The 18932-nt window shown below is 34.3% G+C and overlaps 1 protein-coding gene across 8 annotated transcripts in view; it reads right to left on the bottom strand.

Moving 5' to 3' along the window:
* LOC124427568 (neuronal acetylcholine receptor subunit alpha-7-like) overlaps window positions 1-18932 on the bottom strand; it is a 252146-nt gene that overhangs the window by 277 nt on the left and 232937 nt on the right. For 5 of the 8 annotated variants that reach the window (XM_046970652.1, XM_046970655.1, XM_046970656.1 and 2 more), the window contains 5 exons: window positions 10295-10404; window positions 9132-9346; window positions 7792-7992; window positions 7499-7656; window positions 2087-7110 (listed from right to left, as the gene is read on the bottom strand). In XM_046970652.1, coding sequence (XP_046826608.1) covers window positions 7572-7656; window positions 7792-7992; window positions 9132-9346; window positions 10295-10404 — 611 coding nt within the window. In that variant the 3' untranslated portion in view covers window positions 2087-7110; window positions 7499-7571. Of the gene's footprint in view, window positions 1-2086; window positions 7111-7498; window positions 7657-7791; window positions 7993-9131; window positions 9347-10294; window positions 10405-18932 lie in introns of those variants that run through there. The other 3 variants (XM_046970658.1, XM_046970653.1, XM_046970654.1) reach the window with 2 other exon arrangements.

Below are 18932 nucleotides of genomic sequence, written 5' to 3'. Positions count from 1 at the left end.
ATTAACTCGTACGTGTGATCCAGGAAATAAACCGAGTATCTGGCTACTGACACGATTTCCGTTTCATCTTTCGTCTCAATAACGGGGTTTCGCATTCGGCGATAATAATAATAATTAATAATCTTATCTTATCACAGTAATTATTTACATACGATATTTCATTTCATGTTTCGACTCGCTCGTATATTCGCTATTCTCGCTGATAATAATACACACGTAACCTGGTGAGGATTGGGTGGTTGAAATGATAGATTGGAATAAAAGTGGGCAGAAAGAGAGGGAAAGAAAAAGAGAAAGAGAGAAAGAAAAGTGAGGTTGGAGTGGGGAGGGGGGGAGGATGGTGATAGCGATGGTTGAAAAATTTCGAGGGGAGAACGAACGAGCTTTTGTCTTGAATCGCCATAGTCCGAAGCGAACCGTTCTTTTCTCTCTTCGCCCTTCTAAAAAGATAAGCAAATTGAGAAAATCTAGTCAGTCTATCGGAAAAAGAGACTCACAAGTGTATTCGAAAAACTCGCAAGTTGTCGCTCGAGTATAACGTTAGTGTGCTACTATATTTACATTTATATCGATCGATCGATCATTCGTTCGTTCGTTCGTTCGTACGTTCGTTCATTCGTTCGTTCGTTTCGCGTCTTTCATTCGATTCGAAACGTCAGTTTATATTTGTGCGATATCAAGTTAAACATTTGCGAAACATCGATCATTTGAGAAGATGATCGTTCGATCGAACTCGATCTTTTCGTTCATGTCTGATAGATTTGATAATTTTGTTAGATCGTTGATAGATCGTAAAATTAACATTTGAATTGTATATATGAGAATGAATTTTGAATACGTGTACGTATTACATTCGATAATACCACAGGATATGTGTTATTTTCTCACGAGTTTTGATTTTTTTTTCGAGCAACGCAACGACACCGCGAGGTTTTCCTTTTTTTTTTCTTTTTCTTTTTTTCTTCTTTTTTCTTCCTTTTTTTTTTTTTTGTTATTTTTTTCTTTTTTCCTTTTTCATCGATTCGTGCCTCATTTTGCACTGATCCTATTCCTCTTTTAGAGAGGATTGTATAGTATCAGCAGTTAAATACTAACAGTAGTAACAATGGTTGAAACAGTAGCCGTAGTATATATAATTTATATATACTACGAGATTATATGATAGTATTAATTAGTAGTAGTAATAGTAGTAGTATAGCAGCAGTAATATGATAATAGTAGTTGCAGCAGGTATAGTAATAGTAGTAGTAGTAGTGGTACTAATGGTAATAGTAATAGTATTAGTAACAATAGTATTTAGTAACACTATTAATAATAATAGTAGCAATTATATTAATAGTAATAGTGTGATATAGCGACAGAACTAACAATGTTTGTTTGTTTGTTTTTTTTTTCTTTGGCATTTAAACGATAATAAATAATTTTACACTAATGGAACGATTATCATACACCAATTCTAAAATCTTATCACGTTTTACGTTATACGGACCATTAGCAGCGATAGTTCAATGTATGCTCATTATTTTTTTTTTTTCTTTTTTTTGAAATCATTTTTTCTCCTTTTTTTTTTATTTTACACACAATGCTTCGATCGTGAATGATTTTTCTTAATCTTTCTCCTATATTTTTATCATTATGATAATAATAATAATAATAAAAAAATTATTATTATTATTATTATTATTATTATTATTATTATTATTATTATTATTATTGTTATTATTATTCGATACTGTTCAGTCCTTTAAAATGTACAGACACACACAATGGAAAATTTCTTCGCACGCATCATCCTACGTTTACTTTTGGTTTAACGAACGTTTATATGTATATAACAATGCATTCCTTTTACAACGTTATTACCAACGTTACTTCACGTTTGTCCATTTTTTCTTCTTTTGTTGTTGCTGTTGCTGTTGTTGTTGTTGCTACGATATAAAATCTTCGATCGCGATAATAATAAAGATAATATATGCGCGTAATTATATATTATTATTATTATTATTATTATTATTATTATTATTATTATTATTATTATTATTTATTATTTATTTTTATTATTATTATTAATATATTATTATTATTATTATTATTATTTTTTTATTTTTTTTATTATGTTATATACGACATACTCCTCCGCATATTCTCGCCGCCAAAGAGATGCCGTAGTTTTGTCGATCGATACGCCTGCGTGATCCGGCGACTCGAACTTGAAACATTTCGCGGGACGCAAAGATATTAGGATACTAACGTGACATCTATTACGAGATTTAATGATCCATCATCTTTGATCGTCCTTCATTTTTCGATTTTTCGATAGGTACGTGCCGATCGCGCGTCGAACGAACGTGTGCCGTGTAATTAATTATATCACGATAGTTTTATCTACAATCGCTTGTTGTTGTATCCTTCTTGGCCGCCGTTAATTATTCGTACACTTATCGATATATACATATACATATATATATATATATATATATATATATATATATACGCGCTGACTGAGAGAATATGGGAGTTTAATGCGTACCGCATCAGTTTCGGCTGATTTTTCTTTCGAACGACGATAAGCCACGTTACATACGTTACGTTATGCTTCGTTGTTATCGGAAAAAACATAAAGAAAATCGTCCTCCAAATAATTTTTCTTCGTCATCTTTGCACCGTCGAATCGTTCGCACCGAAAACATATTTTCTCGTCGACGAAGAAAAAAGAAAAAGAAAAAAAAAAAAAGAGAAAACAAAAAGCAAAGAAAAAGAAGAAGAAAAAAAAAACAATAGAAAATTCTTATCCTTTGTCCGAAACGCGAGATAAAAATGATTGTCTAAGATCGCAAATCAAGCGATCACGAGTCCCATCGATCGACAGTGCATGAATTTAACGTTGACTGTTTCAACGAGATAAAAATGTGAAAAGTTTCGCTCGATCATCTCGAAGACACGATCCCATTTTCTTTCTTTGCTTTTCTTTTCTTTTCTTTTTATATATTTATATATATATTTATATATATATAATTTTTTTTCTTTTATTTTCTTCTTCTTATTTTCCTCTTATTATTTCACAATTTATAATGAGACGCAGCAAAAAAGCTTCGCATTGTTGCTAAAATTTGAACGAGCGCGCGAAGATGATCCGGCTTGTTACGTTCAGCCGCATGAGACGAGAAAGAGAAATGATTAGAATTTGTCCTTCTAAAACTTGATTACATATTTACTTGAGTCCCGCGCCACGCGAACGTCCATTATTTACATATTTACTTGAGTATTTTTTTATCGGAACACTTCAATATTACTCGTTATTATGTTTTTCGCGTCGTTTGAACGATGAAATCACTCTGTCCTTCCGTACAGTTTTTCTATCAAGCGAGAAGGGTATTCATTTTCGACATAATTGTAAATTTTATTTTCCATCACTATTATATCCCATCAACATTCCATTGTTATTTAAAAATAAAAATATTATTCGATGAATTTTAAATATTATACACGAATGGATATTACGTATAAGGATCATTCAATCGATTCGATCACGGATTTTCTCTAACAATCGGTATTCACCATAGATCCGATTCATAACCTTTCAAAAGGGTCGACCATTCGTCCTAAAGTTCGACGCTTTAACGAGTTCAAGCAAATTCATTTGCGTACCGCGATCATCGTTCTCCTCGTTTCTGTATGCTGTCTGTAACTCAAGGAACTTTACGAGCTAAACTTTGGAGGATTCGATCGCTCGAAACTATCTACCGAATACTTATAGATCTCTCCGTTGGTTGTATTTTACGTTAGAATGCTTTGGATTATCTCGCGTGCGCCCGATTCGACAGTAAATTTATTCTTCAGTTTTACGCGTAACGTTATAATGCGAAAATTTATGAAGAAAAAAAAAAGAAAAAAAAAAAAAAGAAAAAAAAGCGAAGAAAGGAAAAAGGAAATGAAAAAGAAAAGAGAAAGAATTTTTCTTTTTTTTTCTTTCCTTCCTTCGTGATATATGTCTTCCTTCCTTTCTTGCGTAAAAAAAAAAGAAAATAAAAAAGAAATAAAAAAAAGTGCAAAAGAGTAAAAAGAAAAAAAAGGAGAAAAAAAATTTTACGGAGTAACGCCGTTGATATACGCAAAATTCTAAACCGCTATCGCTCCTATATCCCATATGTTTCGACGTATTTCCAAAGCTCTCTATCTCTTTTTCTCGTATCATCCATCATGCTTTATGAACCGAATCATTCTACGACCTTTCGGACTTTCCGGCATGGCTTTTCGAAGTTTCTCTATAAATTGAATTTTCTCGTGGTAACCGAGGAAATTCAACGTGATTTCGTTTATTCACGAATCAGGAAACACGTCGATCTTTTCAAGTATACAATAATATACAGGGTATCTCTCATTATAATCGATCGACTGATCGTAAAATTCATCGATATTTCTTAATGTTATCTGTGAATATTTGAATGAAATAGTTTCAAGGCCATTGATCATCGATAGACAAGGAACCCATACAAAATAGGGAAAGAAATACTTCAAACGAATCTTCGTCATCCTCAAGAATTTCGATGATATTCGTATAAGGATCGATTGAAAGAGGACACCCCGTACATATATATATAGGATCTTATTTTTTCTCCTTTCCTTTTTTCGTCTAATCATATTCCCGTCTAAACGCAACCACGAAAAGATCCTCTTATCTCTTATCATTAAACGTTAACCTGCTCGTCTAGTCGCGTTTATACGATCAAGTAACAAATTGCGTGGCGCTCGTTTACCACGTCGCAAGATGTTATAGAAGCCAAATAATAACCAGAACCGGTGGATAATAAAAGGCAAAGCACGGAACGTAAACGTAAAGTGTTTTTATGGAGACGATGGGCGACTACCATGGCCTTGACTCATTCAAGATAAGATCTATCCGTTAAAAATAATAAGACGAAGAAGATGAAAAAAAAGAAGAAGAAGAAGACGATGATGAAGAAAAAGATGAAGAAAAAGAATAAGGAGAAGATGATGATGATGATGATGATGATGATGATTATGGGGATGAAGAGGAAGAAGAAGAAGAAGAAAAAAAAGAAAGATATGAAAATCTTCTTATGTTCTTACCAAAGCTGTCTTTTTTCTTCGACGTTCGAAAGTATGCGAATTATCTCTTTGAAATCTTTTTCTCCAATTTTCCTTTCTTTTTTCCTTTCTTTCTTTCTTTCTTTCTAGCTTCATTCCTTTCTCTTCATCCCACTTTCTTTTTTCCTTCCTTCCTCATTTTCCTTTCTTCCTCTGACCCTTCTCGCGTCACGAAATCCTCGAGAACAACTCGCGAGTTATCTGTACGGAAAGCAGGGGTGATGCGACTTGGCAGTTTTGTCCACACACATTTATATACCATATCTACTTATCGACCAACCAACCAACCAATCCCCCACATTTTTTTACGACCTCAACCCCTCCTCGATAATTCACGATCGATACGATCGACACGTCGGCGTTCTTGAGAAGTATTAAAAAATTTGAAAAAGTTTACGCAGAGATCCTTTCGTGAAATCTTTTTGTGATAACAAACTCATATCGTATGTATGTATACATACATATATATATATATATATATATATATATATATATGTACGTTGTTTATATACGTGTGTAGTTATAATACATATATAAGTAGAATTTTCTTATCTATTTTATCTCCGCTTTAAAAGAAACTTTCACGAATGATCTATACAATGAATAGATTTCTCAAGAACATCGAATCGTCGATTCATTTACTTATTTATTTATTTATTTTTTTTTTTTTTTTCACTCACGTACGTTCGTTCATGCGTTCGTTCGTTCATTCTTTCGTTCTTTCGCTCGTTTGCTCGTTCGCTCGCTCGCTCGCTCGTTCGCTCGTTCGTTCTTTCGCTCGGTCATTCGTTCGATCGATCGATCCATCTCGAAAAAAACGATATACATATATTGGTCACCCCTGACACGAGAGCTCCTCCATGTTTGGCAGTTGTTCGAAGATATTTAACGTTTATCTACGAGCTCGGTCGCGCAGGCGCGCGCGCGCACCGGCGTTATATATACACGTATGTGTGTGGGTGTATGTTTTGTGTATGTATGTATGTATGTATGTATGTATATATATATATATATAGGGAAACATTAGAGAGCGAGAGCGCGCGCGCTAAGCGATTCGAATATAATAGTTTCCTTTTTAGCTATTTATACTATTTATTATTATTATCATTATTGACGCCGCCGTGAAAGGCCGGGTTTTTAACGACGTTCGTTCGTTCGAGGAATCGCGCGTATCGCGAAGAGTCTGAATATCATTTATTCCGATCTCTTTTCCAAAAGAAAGAGAGAGAGAGAGAGAGAGAGAGAGAGAGAGAAGGAGAGAGAAAGAGAGAGAAAGAGAGATAGATAGATAGAGAGAGAGAGTGAATTGATCATCGACGTGAATTGCCTTCCCTGTTTATTTTTGTTCATTTTCTTTTTCATTCTTTTTTTGCCTTTTTCTTGTTTTTCTGCTGTTTTCTTTTCTTTTTACTCTTTTATTTGGAACAGAAAAATGATCGATACGAAAGAAAAAAAGTGTTGGTAATCGTGGTAAATAGGGCTCTTCCTTTCTCTCTCTCTCTCTCTTTCTCTTACTTTTTCTCTCTGACCGTCTCTTTCTCTTGTCTCTTGTCTCTTCTTAATCGACGAAACGAAAGGTACGACGAAGAGGGCGAGATCGACGGCGTTGGTGAAATGGACGATGTTTAGTAGTCCAAAGGATTTTCGACGGATGTATTCCCTCTTAATGACGAAGCTCCGTTGTCAAAGAGCTCTTCGATGATCAGGCTCGTTTTTTCTTCGATCGTTGTTGTATCCCCGTCCCTTTTTCGTCCTTTATCCCGGTATCTTCCTTTTTCTCTTCCTTTTTCTTTCTCCATTATTTCTCTCTTTTTTCTATCTCTCTCTCTCTCTCTCTCTTTCTGTTTCGTCAGTAGTAGTAGTAGTAGTAATAGTAGTAGTAGTAGCAGTAGTAGTAACAGTAGTAGTAGTAGTAGTAGTACTAGTAGTAGTTGTAGTAGTGTAGTAGTAGTAGTAGTAGTAGAGTGTCGGTCCCGCAAATCACGCGCGCGAACGTTGCTTCTGAGAAAGAGAGAAAGAAAAGGGGAAATGTGCGACAAGTATTTTTATTTTTTTCTTTCTAATCAATATATCCAATCACTTTGGATTCACGTTAAATTCGAAATATTATTTCATTATACGATAGTCATTAAGTGTAATGGAATGAATTAGTGTATACAAATATACAAAAATAAAAAATATATATATATTTTTTTTTGTTTGCATAAAGCACTATAAACAAAGATCTCATTTATCGATAATAAGAGTTCAAGAATTTCAATTATTATTTTTTTGTTTTTTTTTTTTTTCTTTTCTTTTCTTTTTTTTTGCTTCTCTCACGTTTAAGACACAAATGGACAGATATAAAATAGTAAAAGATATTCGAATGAAAAGGGACGATTGTTCTTACCAAATTCGAGGTGACGCTATTTCAGCGACGATTTTTTGTGCATTATCTTCGGTGTCTCGACCGGGGCAGTCTATTAGTGGACGATTATGTGTGGCGCACTAGACAGTATTACGACCGTGGCCAGCACCGTGAATAACGTGAAGACGATCAGGCAGAGCCTTTATTTTAATAAACATTCGTATAAATAAATTATCATTATAATTTGTACGTATTATTTTATTTACGTTATAATAATGACGATGATAATAATAATAATAATAATAATAATAATAATAATAATATAGAAACCATACCTGTCGACCACCATGGCAGCAAATTTCCAATCGTTAATCACCTCGTCGTTTTCATCGGCCTTTCTCATACGACTCGTGATAAACTGTAATTCTTTGAGAATCGTGTGAAGTTCTCTCTGCATACCGCTTAGCGGTAAAGACGCCGACGTTTCTTCGACCGTCGCCGGCCGTCCGGATAATGGCGTGCCGTACGCCGACCTGCTATTAGAATGATAAAAAACAAAAAAAAAAAATATTATATCATTAAAACGAATCTAATTGGATAATAGGAAATTTACGTTATCATTTTTTTAAATCTCCAGCTTAAATACTTATCGTAAATACCTACATATTTCTTTTTTTCTTCATTATTTTGTTTTTTTGTTTTTTGTTATTTTTATTAAATCAACGAATATCCGGGCTAATATCTCTACGTCGATGTTTAAAAAAAAAAATATATATATATATATATATATATATATATGTATGTATATATATTAAAACGAAACTAATTCGAAGTCAGGATATTTTTCGTAATCATATTTCCCAAATCATCATCGTCCATATTATAAATATATTTTATTTTTTGCTATTAAATAGATGAATATAGTATTGAGAGATTCGAAATACCTGAATCAAATAAGCGAAGATCGTTTATTAGTGAGAACGGTATAATACCCGGTATTATCCTGGCTAATATCAACGTTCGCGCGAATAATCATGGTACATTTATTCGGATAATGTAAACATCCTACAAAACAATACTTCGAATCAGATATTTCTCGTTTAAAATGATATTACAACTATATGCAAATAAGTATATAATTTCTAGTAATAGCCCATAATAAACTGGTCTAATTTTTATTAGCAAATATCATTATGTTTCTCTAATCTAATCAATGTAATTTGATTTGACAGTAATTATTCTTGTTATACAATAATCTGTTTCTTTCTTCGCAAACGATAGATAAATTTAACCTGAACATGATTGTTATTTGACAAGCATATCGGATATTGAGTATTACATTGAAAGGCACGATGTAATACTAAATATGAATATGAAGGTAGAACGAAAAGCTGGCAGAGATAGAGATGAAAGTAGTATGGCGTGTGTGTATGTGTGTGTATTTCTATGTAAGTCTGTGTCTCTGTGTGTGATAGTGAATTTACATAAAGCTTGAACTTTGTTCCGAATCGAGAGAAATTGATTCAAGTCTTGGATCTATAGGTGTGTGTATGTGTATGTGTGTGTGCATATATATATATATATATATATGAAGAGATGGCTTTAAAGTCTGCATGGCTATTGGTGGTATCTATTGTACGTATAAGCTTATTTGCAAAAGACATAGGATCGATACCTTATATAAGTGGAAGCTGGATTGGCAGCACTGTTTCCATGACGAAAATCATCGTCGATATCTAAAACGTTCGCCAGCAAGCTCTTACTGCTTCTCTCCTGCAACTCGAGTTCTTTCATCCGATTGCCCACAAGAAGACTCTTCTTCGTGATCTTCTTGCCAGGACGGCTCATGCATAATATGCATGGCAGCCACTGTAGGAACACCTTTCTGATCTGCGATAGATCGAATAATTTATAATGATTACCTATTTATCTTTGATTATATTTGATTTGTCTTTTTTCTTTTTTTTTTTTTTTTTTTTTCTTTTATTTCTCTCGCAAGAAGGAACGTTCGACGAGACGAGACGAGATGTGATCGGGATGAGAGTATCGTTAACATTCGAACGGATGAACGTAATGAAAAGGGAAATTAACGAACGAAGAAAAAAGAAAATTAAAAAGAAATGAAAAGAAGAGAAAGAAAGAGAGAGAGAGAGAAAGAGAGAGAGAGAGAGAGAGAGAGAGAAAAAGAGGAAGAGAGAGAGAAAGAGAGAGAGAGAGAGATTGAACAAGAGTTGAAGAAAGATAAGAACGAAAGAGAAAAGTTTCTGTTGCTTTTTTTTTGCATCTTGCCTCCGAAGAACGTTTCTTCTTGGTTTATGAAAGTTCCAGTAACCGAGCGGCCAAGAGGGAGGATCAACGCCTCTAAGGCACTTTAAACTTTCAGAAACTAAAACACAGTCTTTTAATGGCGGTAATGGCCACTATGCCGTTTGTGCCGCGCATAAAACGTTTTATAAAGCAAAGCGTCGATGGAATCGTTTGTTTATGCTTCTTCTAGTATACCACTCGAAGTCCGGTTAAAAGTTTTTACGCGAGAACGAGAATGAAATGGTAGATAAAATTTACTCGAGCGTTTTGTATTAAGATATATGGATCGAGCGCATATATATCTTATTTATATATACGTATTTATGAATTTATATGTACAGTGTACATACATACATACGTACATACATACATGTATGTATATATATATATATATATATATATATATATATATATGTATATATGCATGTACGTATGTATATATTACATATGTATATATATCGAGCAACAATAGAATGGAACACGGTTTAACGTCCGACAACGGAAGCAATTAATTTGATAATGAATTCTTACCCAATTAGGCATGACGTATCTGTCGGGCGTTCTGTGATGATAATTTAGCACCATAACGGTCAAGACGACGCTGCTCGCCACCATGAACATGATGCAATTGAAGTACGACCCTGAATCGAGGAATTTCCGAAAATCCCCCGGAGAAAAGACAAGAGAACAGGCGATTAGTCACGGAAATGGTTGGATTATCCTTTTATAAACGGTGAATCTCCATGGTTCAATGATCGAAAAATCGTCGAATCATTTTACTCACACGGACCATACTCTTTCTCTTTGTGTGTGTGTGTTCTTTTTTCTCTTATTTTTTCTCTTTTTTTTTTGTTCTCCTTTACCTCCTCCTCCTTCTTTTCCTCCTCCTCCTTTTCCTCCTTCTCCTTCTTCTCCTCCTCTTTCTCGTCATCGTCAAACGACGAGATTCGACGATCTTTCGTTCGTTCTTATTACGCACGACGCGATATTCGGGCTTTCTCTCGTTATTTGTTGAAAAATTTTCTTCGAAGAAAATTTTTCTACTTCATAGGATATACGTGTGTACGAGTAGCGCAAGGGAAACTTTTTTTGTACCCGGAGCGAAGCGCAAATTCGTAGACTCAACGAGAATAAGAATTCGTTTCAGATTGGGGAATAGTTTTCGATAATGATCTTGTTTATTTATTTATTTTTTATTTTTCTTTTTGGTTTTGTTTTTCATGCAGGTAAGAGGAAGGAGGAAAAAAAGATAGAAAAAGAAAGAAGAAAGAGAGAGAGAAAGAGAGAAAAGAGAGAGAGAGAGAGAGAGAGAGAGAGAGACAAGGAGGGTCAGTCGAGTCCACGAATTTGTCTAACGCGTTGCTCGAACAGGAAAGACAGAGATAAATAAATAAATATATATATATATATATATATATATATATATATATGTATATATATATGTATAGATATATAGAAGAAAAGAGATGGAAAGAGAGAAATAGAGAGAAAGTGAGAGAGACAGATAGAAAGAAAGAAAAAAGAGAGATAGAGATAGAGAGATAGAGATAGAGAGAGAGAGAGAGAGAGAGAGAGAAACGGATAAATGAAGTACCGCTCTTTAACAATTTATAATATTTCCTGAAATTCTCCTCCAAATTAACGAATCACACATCTCATGTTCACTCATCTACGCAGACACTCGTTTATATCATGTATCGTATGTATATGTTTTTGTGTGCATGAGTGTGTGCACACTTATATATATATTTATATATATATATATGTGTGTGTATAGATACATGTACACAGACACACATACACACAGAGCGCACGCTTCGAAAAGTCTGATCTCGCATTATGGAAAATGATTCCTCGCGAAAGGTAGAAAACCCGTAGAAGGTGCGAAACAAAGAAAACAGTATTATAAAAGAGAGAAAGAGAGAGAGAGAGAGAGAAAGAGAGAGAGAGAGAGTGAGAGAGAAAGAGAAAGAAAGATATATATATATAGATAATTATATAGCCGAAGAGCGAAAGGAGGAGAAATGACAGTAAATGTCGAGCGTGTTTAGCGTCGATTTATAGCTAAATAAAGTGACGATAGCGGTGGTGAGAGCAGAGAATAGATTTGCGCTAATCGAACGATTGATATTAAAATATATATATATATGTATAAAGAGAGAGAGAGAGAGAGAGAGAGAGAGAGAGATAGATAGAGAGAGAAAGAGAGAGAGAGAGAGAGAGAGAGAGAGAAATATAGAGGAGGAAAGATAGAGAGAAAGCTTCGTACTTACTTGTGCGTTACAGCGAGTGCGTGTCAAATAAATGGCGTTAACACAGAGAGACGAGTAATTAACAACAACGAAGACATTAGACAGCGATGAGCGAATTATTATACTTTACTTTTTTTTTTTCTTTTTCTATCCTTTCTCATTTTCTTTTTTTTTTCCTTTTTTGTACTGTTTTCTAAATCACATGCGAGATCATTAAAGGAAAAATAGGTGGCGACGATAAAAGCCAACCGAGAACGAAAAAACGGTACGAGATTCGGTAAAATGTTTGCGCCGGGGTTGATAACTTTTATGCGCTTGATTTCTTTCCTCCTCCCTCTTTTTTTTTCTTTTTCTTTTTTTTTTTGTTTCCTTTTAAACGATTAAATGGACCATAACGTATAGAAGAGGATACGTACTTAACAGTGAGAAAGGGAGAAAAAAAAAGGAAGTAATGCGTCCCGGAGTTGGACAAAATAAAATTGGGTAAAAGGGATTTGGGGTGGTTCGTACCGGTTTTACGCTCGGCAAGGGTCTCAGGCTCGTTCATAAATTTCATCGGACTTAATCACGACACACAAGCTATCGCTAGGATCTTAATGCGACATGCACTTAACGTCGTGATGCTTCTTCCCTCGCTAAATTCGTTCAGCGTTAGAAGCACGATTACCATGCCTGTAGGTTTTACACATACATGGGTGTATGTATATTGCATGCTCATAGATAAAGTCAGTAAGCTTACAGTAAGTATCGTGCCATGCAAAAGATTATATGTATATATATATTTATATATATATTTATATATATATATATATATATATATATATATATATATATGGTAAGGTATGTATATATGTATGTATAGTACAGACTATACAAACGTCTAGCGTGCAAGAAGATTTTTCTCGTTGCAAATGGTAGTATCGATGTCGCGATATTACGTGTTTCGCGTATCGCAGCTAAATTCCGGTATTCGCGATTTTAACTTCCCACACGATCGACGCGCAACTTTTCCTTCCTACGATAGATGATAGACGGAGCTTCCATTAAGCTGACTAGTATGAAAACACCGCATTAAGATATTCGTTGTGAAGCGAGATTCGATGTGACGACAAATAGAAAGAAGTTCAAAGTTTTACACTTCGATATATATCCTATGTATATATATATATATATATATATATATATATATATATATATATATATATAGGATATAAGTGTATATATATATATATTTTGGAGAATAGTGTTCTCGCAATATTTTCCAGGATATAAATCGTATCCCAATTTTTAAATATATATATATATATATATATATATATATATATATATATATGTATATCTTTTTGGTATTAAATGATAATATGTCGCAATAAAATTGTTTTGTTAAATAGTTCAAAGATCGAAAAAAAACGAAAAGATCATTGATTTCGATGAAACATTATATGCATCGACTATGTATATAGGTATGTACCTATGTATGTATATTAATGCGGATTCAACATTCTAGGAATAGAACGTTGTTCTCGATATTTCTATTTATCTCGAATAATATATGCATACGTTGTATGAATACATAACTAAGCGTATGCATCGATTATCCATTCGTTCTCCTACCGGTTGAAAGATCCTTTCCCCTCAACCCTCCCAACCATCCTCGCTCCTCCCCGTCCCCATCCCCTATCCTTTTCATAGTCCTTTTCGCTAAAGCTAGTCCCTTTGTGTTTTCTTCTCGTTTGAGATAAATTTTCAAAGTTGCATCTCCTCTCACGGCTTATACGGTTAATCGTCCTTACGAACGAACAAAAGCTACGTCCGTTCGTTAATTGCGTTGACGTCAATTCAAAGTGTTCGCCAAGCATTTAAGAGTATCTAAACGTGCCACGAGGAAGGGACTTTTATCGTATGGCCAAGAGACCATTACGATTATCGTCTAGACGAGAATTATTGCCATTAGTATTTATTCGTGAAATATATTATTGTGGACGAAAAAAATTTAGACCCTTTGTTTTTTTTTCTTTTTTTTTTTTTTTTTTTGAAATATCAGGTTGATTTTTATAGAAACGAATCTAGTTAGTCGAGATCGAACAACGATAGGATCGAGAAAACGACAGAGAAATTTTTCTCGCGATTTCATTCGAAATACTTTATATTTATTTCTTAAGAAATTTTTCATGAATTCAAGAAATTATATTGTGTTAAGTATGCGATTTACATACACGTACGTACACATTCACGCACGTATACATATATACATATATACATACATAGACGCAAGGACCAACAAACAATTTCAGTACGTCGACTTCGCGTTCTTTGATTTTTCCCTCGTTACATTTCCTTGAAGTAAACATCACCGATCATTGTGTTCGTAATTTTTTCTTTTTCCATATCTTCCGCGTAACAAAAAAGAAATATATATATATATATATATATATATATATATATATATATGTATGTATATGTATATACGTAGATTATACAGTATCTCTCTCTACAACGATTTTGCGTTTTTACGATATTATATATGTTAAATTCCCTTGAACTTTAACGTAACGTTTTGAAAACCGCTATGTCTCGTTAAGATAAGTATCTTTGCGTGTACGTATATACGGGAGTAGAAACGATCCAATGAAAAAGTCGATTCAGCATATTCACTTTCATTGTACCATTACGTTGAATCTTTTCACTGCAACTATAGATATTATTACGCGTACGTGGTCATAAAAAATAATATCAACCATAATTCGAGTCGTCATTAAATCGATAAAATTTTACGACTTTGAAGGCCATTGAATCGCTCGTTCTTTATCAAATGCATTCACGAAACGTTAAAATTTCTTTTAATTATATATTTATGTATACATATTTTTTCTTTGTTTTTCTTCTTTTTTTTTTTTTTTTTTTTAATTCGGAAATGTTCTTTTTTCCTTCTTTTTTCTTTTTTTTTCTTTTCTCTTTTTTCTTTTTTTTTTTTTTTTCTTTTTCATTCTCCGCACTCTCGCGTTAGGGGCGCGCGGAATTACGTGGAAAGTGATTATACCGTAGAAATTAGTGGGATGAGGGAAAGGGATGGTAATTACGTTGAAGCGCCGACAATAATTACTCATCTTGTGACGAACGGACTATGCATCCTTAACGAGCAATTAGGGTGCGCCTATCGAGAATTATTACCGAAGAACGTCGTTGGTTTATGTGTATGTGTATCTGTTTACGTACTATACGTTTAAAACAGTCTTCCAGATATTTCCATGTATGTACAATATATATTCGATATCTTTTGCTCATAGTTTTATAGTTCGATCAATTTGCATGTTGTATATAACAATTAATTAAGATAAATAATCGTGAATGATTTATCAAAGGACCTTATTCTTTATTTCGTTGTCAATTCACGAAAGTATCGCGTTAACGCGATAAATAGGAAAAAGAAAAAAAAGAAAGAAAGAAAGAAAGAAAAAAGAAATGAAAGAAGAAAGATCAAGTAAAATGCGTCGTGTAACGAATCGAAAGCTCCACGATTTGTAAGGACGAGGTACGATACGAGACGTACTCGTACATCGATTACATCCTCGCGATGTGCAACTCCCGGATATACCTACACGCGAAATCGCTTTCGTTCGATTTGCGTTCGACAGCTGTGCTTTCGGTTGTTTCTTTTTCCTTTCCATTTTTCCCATAGAAATAGGATACAAAGAGAGAGAGAGAGGGAGATAGAGGATGAGATTTCAGTTCGAAATACGACCATACTTTGACGAATGATACTCGCGTAACGATCACGTACGATTCGACAGAGTACCCACGTACACTGATATATATGGTTTTGGAATGGTCGAGGGAACAAGAGAGAGAGAGAGAGAGAGAGAGAGAGATCTATCGTGGATTTTGGCTGATCTCGTATTTTGCGATGACAAAATCGTTGCATGAGAAAAGAAAAAAAATGTCGATCGAAGCCCGTTCTGGAAAACGAGGAATGTAATAACGTAGCTCACACGTTACCCGATGAGTTTCAAATGGCCGTTTAATTACGAATTAAAATCACCGAATGAGATGTCATTAAATCTCTTTCTCTCTCTCTCTCTCTCTCTTTCTTTCTTTTCCTCTATTTTTTTCTTCTCTTGAACAAACGACAAAAGTAAAATAGCTAAGTTAAAGGAGAAATCGACATCGTACTTGTTAATTTGACAATGATATTTCCTTATCCATTTCTCTTTCCCTCTTTGGGAAGGGACAATTTTCAAAATTTCTTTTTATAAAATTTGTAACAACGTGTAAATTAATCAATTTTTTTTTTTTGTATATTTTATATTGTTTCCGATACATATTTTTTATTACGTACGTATATAAACATAGGTATTCTCTGGCCTGGAGTTTGGTCTACGGTTGACCGTATCTTTTTACTACTTAAATTAGCTACCGTCTCTACTACTATCTGTCAGACAAGCAGAGGATCCTTGACAATTTCCCAAATTATTTTTCGTCCGTGCTTTTGGCCACGTTTGGTCCGACAAAACGAAAGATAAATTTTCTACTAGAGAAGTGAAAATTTTGACCTGACGCTAGCTCATTAAAGCGAACTATCATCATTCGTCGAAGGAAGTATTTCATTAAAACGATCCAGAAAGAGAAAGAGATTGAGAGAGGGAGAAAGAGAAAGAGAGAGAGAGAGAGAGAGAGAGAGAGAGAGAGAGAAGATAAAGCTTTCTCTTTGTCTTCGATCTTTGTTTCATTTCTTTTCTCTTTCTTTTATTTTCTTAAGAAACGAGATTCATTCTCTTTCTTTTTCCCTCTCTCTCTCTCTCTCTCTCCCTCTCCATATTTTTATATCTATCTTTCTTTTTTTCCAAAGGACATTCGTTCAGGTCGATGGCCTTCGTTTATTTTACACTGTCTCCCTGATTACCACGAATAACCATGGTACGTTACACCGTCACGTACGGAAGAATATTTTCCCTCGATTTCTCACAACGAGCATTCCCTCTACTCTCTTTTACTCGCTTTCTTTAACTACCACTGAGATTCATCGCGTTCCCTCGTCTTCTTTAATTTCTCCTTTGCTTCATTTTTCGTGCGAAAACGCGCGAGTACCTATTTACGCTTAGCAAAGCCTCGCGTCTTACTCCCTTTTTAATTACCCTTTAACTTAAGCACACGAACCTGGTAGACTCGTAGACATTTTTTCTTTTTTTTCTTCTCTATTTTTTTCTTTTCTTTTTCCTTTTTTCCTTTTTATTTATTCATCATTACATTTTGTCTTTCCTTTCGAATTTGTTCCCTTTATCCCGTTCTCCTTCTTTCTTCCTTTTTACTTCTCCCTTTCTTTTCTTTTTTTTTGAACTCTAAAAAATATTCATAATTACATACTTTCCAATAATGTTCATAGCCTTTACTCGAGAGCATAATCGTTACACGACGCAACTTCTCGATCAGAATTTCTATCAAAATTAATTGAATATTATCATTGAAATGTTGTTATTAAATGTAACAATAACATGTTTGATACAACAAACGTTTTCGTTCGCATTAATTCGAAATTCGTTTCGATTGAATTGAATAGGACCGATAGATAATTTCCATGAGACTTAACGCGGGTACATTTTCAACGCGACTTTGAACAAATCCGTAGGACGAATTACGCTTCGATCGTTAAGCGCTCCCGAATAACCAATGGGGATTACGGGATAGATCTTTCTTTTTCGTCACTGCCGTGGAACAAATAAACGATCGCATTTCAGGCGACGAGTGAATTCGCTTTTGATATTGTGGAAAAGAGAGAAAGAGAAAGCGAGAGAGAGAGAGAGAGAGAGAGAGAGAGAGAGAGAAAGAGAAAGAGAGAAAAAGAGAGAAAGAAAGAAAGAAACAGAAAAATAGAGAAATAGAGAGATAAAGAGAGATAGAGAGAGAGAGAGAGACACGAGCAAATACTCGTTGTAGGCAGAAGGCGAGCATAAAATCTAGAAAAAGATTTTCGCCAGGGTTCGTTCGTTACGTCGAAAACTGCGACCAGGAGCTTTCTTCGTTTTACGTTTATTTTTTTCCTTCGTTTTTTCTTTTTCTTTTTCTCTCGAAAAAGAGAGCAACGTGAGAGCAATGGGGCGAGGAAAAAATATAAAGAGAGAGAAGAATAAGAAATACATAGGGTGCCGACTTTAGCTTAGCATAAAACATAGAACAAAGTGGCAAACGTTCCTACGCTTGACGTTCGTCAAAATTGTACGAAAGTCTATAGGTGGAGTAACTGCAAAAAAGAGAAAGAGAGAAATACATATATATATATATATATATATATATATATATATATATATATATATATATATATATATTTCTTGAATAGTGATCTCCATTGAAGTCTAAGGAAAGAAGACTAGGTTAGATAGATATAGTAAAATAACAGAGAAAGAGAGAAAGATGCCAACGAGTCAGACGATGTGGTCTGCAGTCGAATACTTTAGGAAGGTTCTCTCGTTTTCAAGAGTTTTACGCGTTTCTTCCGTAGAAGTCTATGCAGAATCTACGTAAAGACAAGTAGATAGATGTACATCTATTCGACTTGCCTCAGCTCGGCACGGCTCTAGTACATGCCGAGGAAAGACTTAAATAAGTAAGTAAATCATTCAAAGAATTCTAGACTGGCCTTTGCGGTTCTCTTACGCCGTTATTGTTGCCGTTGCCGTTGCCGTTGCCGTTGCTGCTGGTGGCCACGGATTGCAAAAGGAAAAGAAATGAAGAGAAAAAAGAAAAGAAAAGGAAAGAAAAGAAAAGGAGAAGAAATGAACAAACTGAAATTCTGAAAGGAAGGAACATTCGAGAGCCCCGATAGATTGTATTATTTATACCTCGTCCTACGTTTTATCGTACTACAAAGAAGGGAAAAAAAAATATAGAGGGATAAAGAGAAAAAGAAAAATAAAGGGAGAGAG

This window comes from Vespa crabro, chromosome 10 (genome assembly GCF_910589235.1).
Source record: "Vespa crabro chromosome 10, iyVesCrab1.2, whole genome shotgun sequence".
Lineage (NCBI taxonomy): Eukaryota > Metazoa > Arthropoda > Insecta > Hymenoptera > Vespidae > Vespa > Vespa crabro.
This window is presented reverse-complemented; position numbering and strand designations above follow the sequence as displayed.